Source organism: Chrysochloris asiatica, unplaced genomic scaffold, assembly GCF_000296735.1.
Source record: "Chrysochloris asiatica unplaced genomic scaffold, ChrAsi1.0 scaffold00271, whole genome shotgun sequence".
NCBI classification, from domain to species: domain Eukaryota; kingdom Metazoa; phylum Chordata; class Mammalia; order Afrosoricida; family Chrysochloridae; genus Chrysochloris; species Chrysochloris asiatica.
Window position 1 is genome coordinate 1,463,199 of NW_006408789.1, and position 9,972 is coordinate 1,473,170.

A 9,972-nucleotide genomic window follows, 5' to 3' on the forward strand; every position below is an offset into this window, starting at 1 on the left:
GCATAGGCTAAGTGGGACAGAGGTAAGTGATGAGGTATGCACAACCTTGGAACAACTGGGCTCTGGGATATAGAGATTGAGGCATGGTTTGAAGAGGGGAATAATTTTAAGATGCTTGACTGTCTTTTGAATCTTGGTTTCCCTTGCCTACCAATGTAAAATAAGACACTAGAGGGAGGGAGAAAGGAATAGCCAGAAACATCACTACAGAAAGCTTGTAAATCCATCTTTAGCTTACAACAGATTGGAATACCTTAAAGGGGACTGGAAGTTGCCCAGTGAAAGAGGCTTCCTGTGGAGCCTTTACATTACATAAGACCATAGGTGGAATCCAGAACCCCATCCAGAACCGTCTAATCTTTCCCGGTTACTGGGATGTGGGTGGTGGGATGAGGGGAAGGTGGAGCACAGGGTACGGAATGGACACAGGATGGCTTGGGTGCTGGAGGGGGTGCAATACACAGGAAAGGGAGAGGGTAATGGAAGAACAAGGCAGATGGGAGAACAGTTAGGCAGGTTTGCATGGGCTAAGTAGGACAGAGGTAAATAACGTATGCACAACCATGGAACAATAGGGTTCTGGGATACAGGGATTGAGGCATGGTTTGATGGGTAAAAGGGGGGAAATAATGTTAAGATGCTTGGCTGTCTTTTGAATCTTGATTTCCCTTGCATACCATTGTATGCATACCATTGCTATGATGCTGGGAGCTATGCCACTGGTATACAAGTCACCCCAAACCCTACTACCCAGAAATAAAACATACGTTTTCAGACATTTAATCATATATGCACAGCCAGATTGATATATAATTTGATATGCACTTGCAACCATACCATGTGGAACTTCCTATTATCTGCTTTTCCTCTACTCATCTGTCAGTCTGTCAGACTGTGGTGGCTTGGATGTTGCTATGATGCTGAAAGCGAAGTCACTGGTATTTTAATGACAGTTGTTTTTGTTAAGTGCCGTCGAGTCGGTTCTGACCCATAGCGACCCTGTATAGGGTTTCCAAGGAGACTCTGGTGAGCTTGAACTGCCAACCTTACAGTTCAAACGGCTTTGCAGTCTGGCGCATTAACCCACAGCGCCACACCAGGGTCACGCAAAGTGGACAGGTCTCAGCGTTGTTTCCAGACTAGGAAGATCTGGAGTAGGAAAATTAGTTAGTGAAAGCCCTATGGATCACAGCAGAACCCTGTCTGGCACAGTTGTGGATGATGAGCTAGCTAGGTTGGAAAACACTCAAAATACACAGTGGTCACACAATTAGATGGAACACACTAATGATTTGTGAAGGTGATACAGGACCAGGAAACATTTGGGGCCATTGTGAGTTCTGAACTGACTCTATTACAACTTACAGCAAACAACAATTATTGGAACATGTTTCCTTTATAAGCTTAATGTAATACCTATGCACATTGTAATGCCTTCTCACAATGGAATCTTAATGTAGCCATTGAAATGCTAAAGAGTTTGACATGGGAAGATGCTTAAAATACAATTAAGTGAAAACAAAGACACAAAATGATATATAAAGAAATCAACTCAATGATAACAGTTCATGTGAAGTGCTGTCGAATCAGTTCCAACCCATAACGACGCTGTGTAGTGTTTCTGAGGAACTGCCGACCTTGAAGTTCAAACTGACTTTGCAGTCCAACGCATTAACTCACACCAGGACTCCGACAGTGCATAAAAGCCTACAATAAATTATTTAAAGATCTTAATAATTGCTGCCTCTTTGTAGTGGGATCTTAGGTAATTATTTCTGGCCCATTCACCTTTTTTATGTCTTTACTGATTTTCTTATGTGGTCATGTGCTGTTTTCATAATTCTGGGGCAGCAAGAAAATTCTTCTGTATCCTCATGTGGGATTGCCTTTCTGATTTATACTTATTTGTCCTAAACTTGAGTTCTGAGGGCAACTCATCACAAACTTCATTGTTTTTCCTCAGAATAATCTTTCAAAAACTTTGAAGACAGACAGAATATCTTCTACAAGAGCTCTGGTGGTATAACGGATTAAGCTCTTGACTGTTGATCGGAAGGTCAGAGGTTTGAACCCGCCAGCCACTCTAGAGAAGGATGTGGCAGTCTGCTTCCATAAAGATTTGCAGTCTTGGAAGCTCTGTGGGTCAGTTTTACAGCCTCACTATGAGTCTGAATCAACTTGGTAGCAGTGGACTTTGTTTTAGAATGTCTTCTTGCTTTAACCATGGTTGTTTATAGATTTTGTTGCTGTTAAGTGCTGTCGAGTTGATTCTGACCCATAGCGACCCTGTATAGGGTTTCCAAAGAGCAACTGGTGAGCTTGAGCCACCGACCTTGTGGTTTAAATGGCTTTGCAGTGTGGCGCATTAGTCCACAGTGCCACACACCACGACTCCTGTTTATAGATTGTTGTTGTTGTTAAGTGCCGTCGAGTCGGTTCCGACCCATAGCGACCCTGTACAAGGTTTCCGAGGGTGTAAATCTTTACGGAAGTAGAAAGCCTCATCTTTCTCCCACGGAGCAGCTGGTAGTTTCGAGCTGCTGACCTTCAGGTTCGCAGCCCGATTCGTAACCACTACACTACCAGAACTCCTTTGTTTATAGATAGGCAAACAGTATTTATGTAACATACACTGTAACTCTGAAACACTCCAGTAGTTTCCATTTCTGCAAAAAATGTCCCTGTCGTGTTATGGAGCGTTAGAACTACTCTTTCCCTGTCCTCTTACAAAATGAATCATCCAAACAAAATGATTTCTTCACCCCAAACATGGTGGTTTGATTGAATTCAACATTTTATGAGGAACTGGATTTAGTGAAACCAATTTGTGTTTTCTCCAAGTGTTATCTAAAGTCTTTGGCAAACTTTTCTGCCCTTGATTTAAGGAGAAAGTTAAGACTTTCTTCAGTGAAGAAATGGAAGCAATGGGCCGGACAACTGCAGGAACAACGACTTGATACCTAGCAGAGGAGGTAGCAGTCAGATACCTGGACCACTGACCTTTTAGTTAACAGCTGAGAACTTATTGCACCATTGTGCCATCAGATCTTCTCTACAATGGTGGTGGTGGTTCGATGCTGTCGAGTCGGTTCCAACTCATAGTGACCCTGTTTCCAATGCTGCAAATCTTTATAGGAGCAGAAAGCCTCATCTATCTCCAGTGGCTGGTAGATTCAAACTGCTTTTGGTTAGCAGCTCAGTAGACCACTATGCCACTGCCCAATCTAGAGCTGCAGGATTTTGAACTTTCAAATGCTGAGAAACGGTAACATTATTATAACTATGTAACACATGTACCATAAATTTAGTACATAGCTATCCAATGCTCCATACAAATTTGAAAGCAAAGAACAGCTTGAAGACATCTCTATGCTAGAATTTCTCAGCGGTTTCTAGGTTCCCTATTAAGATTAATTCACAGTGTAACCTTGTAATCAGACGAAGACCTGTCCTAAGGAAATGCTGCTTCTGTAGGTTATACAAAGTACTTCTTGTCTAAACTCCCAGCTAAGCCTTGAAACTCCTAAATGAATGCCAGTTTGGGAGGTAGGTAAACGTTCCCCATAAATATTGATCAATTAACCTGTTTAAGGAATTATATGAAAATTAATTAAATGAATGTAAATTTCTTTCCAGGGTAGGCAAATACTGCCATCAAATATTTTTTTTTTAATTGAAATTTTACAAAGATTCTAGACTCTGGTGTTATAAATAGTTTACGCTGCCTGGCAGAGCACTAGATTTTAACACTTCGTTGCATCTCAAACAAGACTTATCCTTGTCCTGTTTTTCTTTGTTTCCAGATGGTCTCCCAGCTTGATGCCCAAATATCAAAGCTCATGGAACAGTTGGGGAATGAGGCGAGGCTGCACCAGAAAGCTTTTCAGAGGGCCCAGAAAGCAGAGAATCAGTTAGAAACTCTTCAGGGCCAATTAACACAACTGGAGGAAGAGCTGGCATCTGGAGAGTGTTTGAGAGACAACTTGAATTTTGAGAACCAAAAAGTAAATCACCTGAGGGCATGCCTCTGGGAGGAAAATGTCCGTTACAGTATTCCATTTTACCTCCAAACCTTGTGAATCTTACAGGACTTAGATTGATTAAATTTTGGCATCAACAAATTTCTAGAGCAATGGGTGTCCCTCTTAGGCCTCTTACTATCTTTTGAAGCTTCCTCAATTCAAATTAGTTCAATTAAACTCGCCATGTGTTTATTGAATGTGATAATAGGTATGCTGGGGTCCTGGTGTGGCCCTGTGGAATAAGGCACTGGATCACAAGGTTGGTGGTTCAAACTCACCAGCTGCTCCTTGGAAACCTTTGTTGTTGTTGTTAGATGCCATGAGTCGGTACCGACCTATAACGACCTTATGCACAGCAGAACGAAACACTGCCCGATCCTGGCCCAACCTCACTACTGTTGCCAGGCTTGAGTCCATCGATGCTGCCACTTAGCCAATCCATCTCGTTGGGGGTCTTCCTCTTTTTCTCTGACCCTCCACCTTAACAAACATGATATCCTTCTCCAGCAACTGGTCCCTCCTGACAATATGTCTGAAGTATGAGAGACAAAGTTTGGCTATCTTGGCCTCCAAGGAGCACTCTGGCTGCACGTCTTCCAAAAAGGATCTGTTGGTTCTTTTGGCAGGCCATGGCACTTTCAACATTCTCCAATATGTGTCAGAACTGACTCAACAGCACTTAATAACAACAACATTGTATATAAAGCCGTGAAGGTTGGGGGCTAAGGCATGAGTAATATGTGTTTCTAATCTTAAATGGATCTAAGTGAGTGGTGGTTCTGGTGTGAGGCTGTAGAATAAGCACTGGACTACTGCATAGTGGTTAAAAGTTGGGCTGTTAACCTCAAGGACAGCAGTTTGAAACTACCAGCCATTCCAATGGAGAAAAATGAGGCTCTCTGTTCCTGTAAAGATTTGCAGCCTTGGAAACCCTATGCAGGGTCTCTATAGGTCAGAACCGACTCCACGGCACACCACCACCACTAAGTGCAAGGTTGGTTGTTTAAACCCATCAGCCGCTCCTCAGAAACCTTATACAAGTCTGAACTGACTTGGCACTTAACAACAACAAACAGGGCAGACAGATATTCAAACACTGTCTTATGCTATGAGAAGGCTTCAAAATGTTCATGGAAAAACAAAATGAAGAGAGAATGGTATTTTCTGAAGCCGCACAGGGTAAGGCGCCATGCGCTATAATAAACAGATGCCATGAGCTAATCGGGTGTTGTAGGAAGTCAGTGAGAGCAGCTGTACCTTTTGGAGGGGGGGCTGATTGTAGAGGGGAGGTGGCTTCATTTCCTAGGGATGCCAGAATGAAATAACCACGAGGTGTGTACTTTTAAGATCAGAAAGTTACTCTCTCTGCTCTGGGAGCTGCCGTCTGAATCCAGGCCCTCAGCAGGGCCTGTACTCCTTGTTGGCTCCTTGGAAGGGTTCCTTGTCCCTGTCAGCTTGGGAGCTTCCTGGACCTTTCTTGGCATTCCTTGCCTGGTACAGATCCTTGAAAAGTGTCTCCCATGTGTGACTCTTTTCCTGTGTTTTCTTCCCTTTTATAAGGTGCCAGCAGCAAGGGGATCAGGACTAGGACCCACCCTACTCTGGCATGATAGGTGCTGGGCTGCTGACCAGAAGGCTGGTGGTTCGAGCCCACCAGCAGCTTTTTGGGAGAACGATGGAGCTGTCTGCTCCTGAAAAGATTGACATTCTCAGAAACCCTGTGCAGGGTTGTTATGAGTCAGAACTGACCTGATGGCAGTGTTTTTGATTTTTCTCTAATCCTCTAAGAAAGACTGTTTCCATAGTCAGACTTACGTTTGCAGGTACAGGGATTTGGAGCTCAACAGATTTTTCTTGTTTTGATTTGGGGGCAGGGTGGAGGACACAATTCAACCCCTAACAGACAGTAATAGTTGAGTTTGTTTATTGAAGATAAGCAGGGTTTTAGTTGAGAGAAAGGGTGCCTACTTGTAGGGGAAAAAGTTTGCATAAAGGCTTGGGAAGTGGCAGGTGCATATGTACTCCTAGATGACAGTGTTCTGGTCCTGCTTGGCTGGGGCATGGCGCGTGCTTGGATTAAGGTAGGAGAGAAGACTGGATGAACAACTTGGTGCTCGATTATGAAGACTGAGTATTCTTTATTCTGTAGAATACTAAGTGTAAGAAATGGTCTAGAAAAGTCATTTTGCCATCACTGGAGGCTTGAGGTTGCAGAGAGACTCACAAATGATGGTGACAAGGAGGAGAGGTCCAGACTAGATGGCCTCCTAGCGGCAGCTGCAGTGGTTGGAAAAGAGAAGCCAGTTTGCATTGGGCTGAAGGGTGACAAGAAAGGGAAGGGGTTGAGTATTAAGTGCAGACTGAAGTGCAGACTATTGGCATGACACTGTAGGATAAGTGCTGCACTGATAACCTCAAGGTCAGTGGTTCAAATCTACCAGTCGCTCCTTGGAAACCCTATACAGGGTTGCTATGAGTTGGAACTGACTTGATGGCACACAATAACAACAAAAACTACTCTGAAGTTTGGTGATCAATAGAAAGAAGGATGAGCCAATAGTTCTGAAAAATCATATCCAAGTAAGGCTTTGTTGGGCAGGATGGAGAAAGAAGTGTTTGTGGCTGTAGGGGTCCATAGAGGGGTGAGGTGGGAATGGAAAGGAAGATAAGCGGAATCAAATACTTGGTACAGAATTTGGCCATGAAAAATGCTCCTTGGTTTAAAAACCTGTACTCCAGGAACTCATTGATTTTCATTCTTCTTTAACTAAAATTCAGGAAATATCCTACCTGCATTATGTACTAACTCATTTTAATTGGGGGTCCTGGTGTGGTGCTGTATGTAGGGTTAAGTCCTGGTGTGGTGCTGTATGTAGGGTAAAGTCCTAGTGTGGTGCTGTATGTAGGGTTAAGTCCTGGTGTGGTGCTGTATGTAGGGTAAAGTCCTGGTGTGGTGCTGTATGTAGGGTAAAGTCCTGGACTACAAGGGCAGTTTGAATCATAAGGTCGGTGGTTCAGACTCATCAGTTGCTCCTTGGAAACCCTATACAGGGTCTTTATGAGTCAGAACCGACTCAACAGCACATAGCAACAACAACAATAACATACCAAAATGGTTCTCAGTTATGAAAGCAAATTATGTAAATGGATTCTGCCCATGGTGAATTTCCCATAGGTAATAGCTATGGAATTCGTGGCCTACAATGGCAGTATGCATGTCAAACTGAAAACAGTGTGTCACAGAGCTTAAATCTTGCATTGCACCCACCTTTGTGTCAGAGTAGAACTGCTCTAGAGGGTTTTCTTTCTTTTCTTTTTTAATGCTTTATTGTGAATTATGTGATAGTTTACATGGGAGGACATCACCTTCCCATTGATCCCATTGTATACCATTTCCTTGCCATAGTTACAATCCCTTCCATGCATCATCCATCAACCAAAGGGTATACCCCACAAGCCTGGCCCCTGGTCATCCTTATACTGCCCCTCACTCTCTCCGGGTCCAAAGTCTCCAGCCACTCCATCTCCCCACGTCATCGTCTCTGTCTCCATCCCTGGCATCACTGCTTCTCTGGGTAGGGTTCCGTTCCCCACTCTTCTCCTTTGATGGTCCCAGGGACCTCCGCTTCTAAACTGCAAGGTTAATCACTCCCCTTCCTTTGCCCCCAAACGTCTACCTTTACATTTCTAGCCCTTACAATCAGTTCTGATAACAATTATTCACTATCATATTGCAAGAGACCTGTCTTTATCTCCTTTCATCAGCCTTGACTAGGCAGAATGGATACTACTCAGTGGAGATTCTACCTTGCTCCACACCCTCCTGAGGGTTTTCTTGACGGGAATATTTATGGAAGCATATCACTAGGCCTCTTCTTTGGCGGTACCAGTGATGTCGTTATGTGCCATTGAGTCAATTCTTACCCATAGCGACTCTGTATAGGGTTTCTAGAGAGTAGCTAGTGGGTTTGAACTGCTGACCTTGCAGTTAGCAGTCCGGTGTTTATCCTGCAATGCCACACTAGGGCTTCTGGAAACACTATACAGGGTAGTTAAAAGTTGGAACTGACTCATTGGTACTTACCAACAACAACATCAATGGTGGGTTTCCATAAGTGGCTGCTGGATTTGAACTGCTGACCTTGAGGTTAGCAGTCCAGTGCTTATCTAACAGTGCTACACCAGGGCTCTCCTGGGGAGGTTTAAATTGCAAACTGTTTGTACAACCCAGGATTGTAGATAATTGAGGTTTATACAAAATAGTGCAGAATAGTTTCCTATCTATGTTAAACTGAGATTCAGATGCACAAAATAATACAGTTATGTTTCACTTGTATGGAATTAAAGTTTCTAGCAACCTTCTGGGGGCACAGCCAAGAAAGAGTCTTTAAGTAGGTACTTCTGATGAAAAATACAGCTAAGTGGGGTCTAGGTTGGCCTGTCTTAATCTTCTTAATTTTCCTTTAGATCTTTGCATTTTAGGTGGATGGGCTACATGTAGAAATAGAAACTGTTTCCCATAAGTACTGCTATGAAATGCATGGTCCACCAATGGGAATATACACGTAAAATTTGAAACAGTGTTTTACAGAATTTAAATATTGTTGATTGCTGTCAAATCAATTCTGGTTCATGTGTTATAACCCCATATGTTACAGAGAACTACTCTGTAGAGTTTTCTTAGCTGCTTCAGTACTCCATTACCAAGCATTGAATTTGGGGTTCAGGATTCATCTGGGTATCATGTGAATTACCTGTAAGGTAAGAAAGAGAAAGCTTCTGTGAGATTACCCATTAACTATATTTTTGTGTTCCATTTTGCATTTAGTATCTTAGATTTCTGGATCAGCTTTCAGAAAAAATGAAGTTGGACCAGATGGCTGCTGAACTTGGCTTTGACATGCGTCTGGATGTAGTTTTAGCCCGCACAGAGCAGCTGATCCGCCTTGAGAGCCATGCAGTCGTTGAAAACAAGACGATCGCCCACAATTTACAGAGAAAGGTAGAGCTATTAAAGCAGGACTCAGGAAAGGAATTTCTGAGAATCCCAAATTATTGAACAATAATTTACCCCTACAATATTTACCAATGTCACTAGAAGACATAACAATATGCATTTGGAATTTGAGTCTCTATTTCAAGTCTGAGCGGTTGATACTCCACAAAGCCAAACTCACTGCCATAGTATTGTTTCTCACTCATAGCGACCCTGTGTAGGGTTTCGGAGACTGTGACTCTTTACGGGAGCTGACAGCTATATGTGTCTGATGTGCAGTGTGTCTTAGGCTGAGCTTTCTGGAGAAGCTTATATATGTATATATACCAAGGCAGTGGCTCCTACAGTTAGTTGTAGAGATGGTCAGTCCCATGTCCTTCGGTTAGATGTCAGGCTGCAGGCTTCTGACTCATGTAGCTGCAGAGCTGATGAACCAAGTTTGGCAGGTCCCACCTGCATTCCACCAGCTTCCCATCCCTTCTCAACTTTGCCCTTTTTTGGATTTTGAATGGTTGATCATTCCATGGTGAGCACACAAAGCTAGTGTTTCCCCCTATATACCTATCTTCTGCTTGGCTGAAAATTGCGCCATAAAAGTGAGTTCTTTACTAGGCCATAGTCTCAGATTCCACAAGTCTCTTTCTGACTAGTAAGACTGATCTTTTCTTCTTCTTTTTTTAAATTTTGATTTTTGCTCTACATTTTCTCTCACTCTGTTTGGGACCCTCTAATGTGATCCCTTTCAGAGCAATTGGTAGTGATGGCTGGATACCATCTAGATCTTCTGGTCTCAGAGTCTTGGAAATTGATGTTTACATTTTCATTAGTCCTTTGGACTAATTCCAGTCCTCTTCAATCCTCTTTAGTCTTCTTTCTTCTGTACATAGATAGACCAAAAAAATAGTTGCACCTTAGATAGTCACTCATGAACTTTTAATATCCTAGATGAAAAAA

General features: G+C 42.9%; 1 protein-coding gene across 1 annotated transcript in view; it reads left to right on the forward strand.

The window, feature by feature from the left end:
• The window catches only part of CCDC170 (coiled-coil domain containing 170), a 120,916-nt gene that overhangs the window by 75,323 nt on the left and 35,621 nt on the right, over positions 1–9,972 (forward strand). The window contains exons 6-7 of the mRNA XM_006874358.1: positions 3,804–4,004; positions 8,851–9,024. Of these exons, the coding sequence (XP_006874420.1) occupies positions 3,804–4,004; positions 8,851–9,024 (375 nt within the window). The remainder of the gene's footprint in view (positions 1–3,803; positions 4,005–8,850; positions 9,025–9,972) is intronic.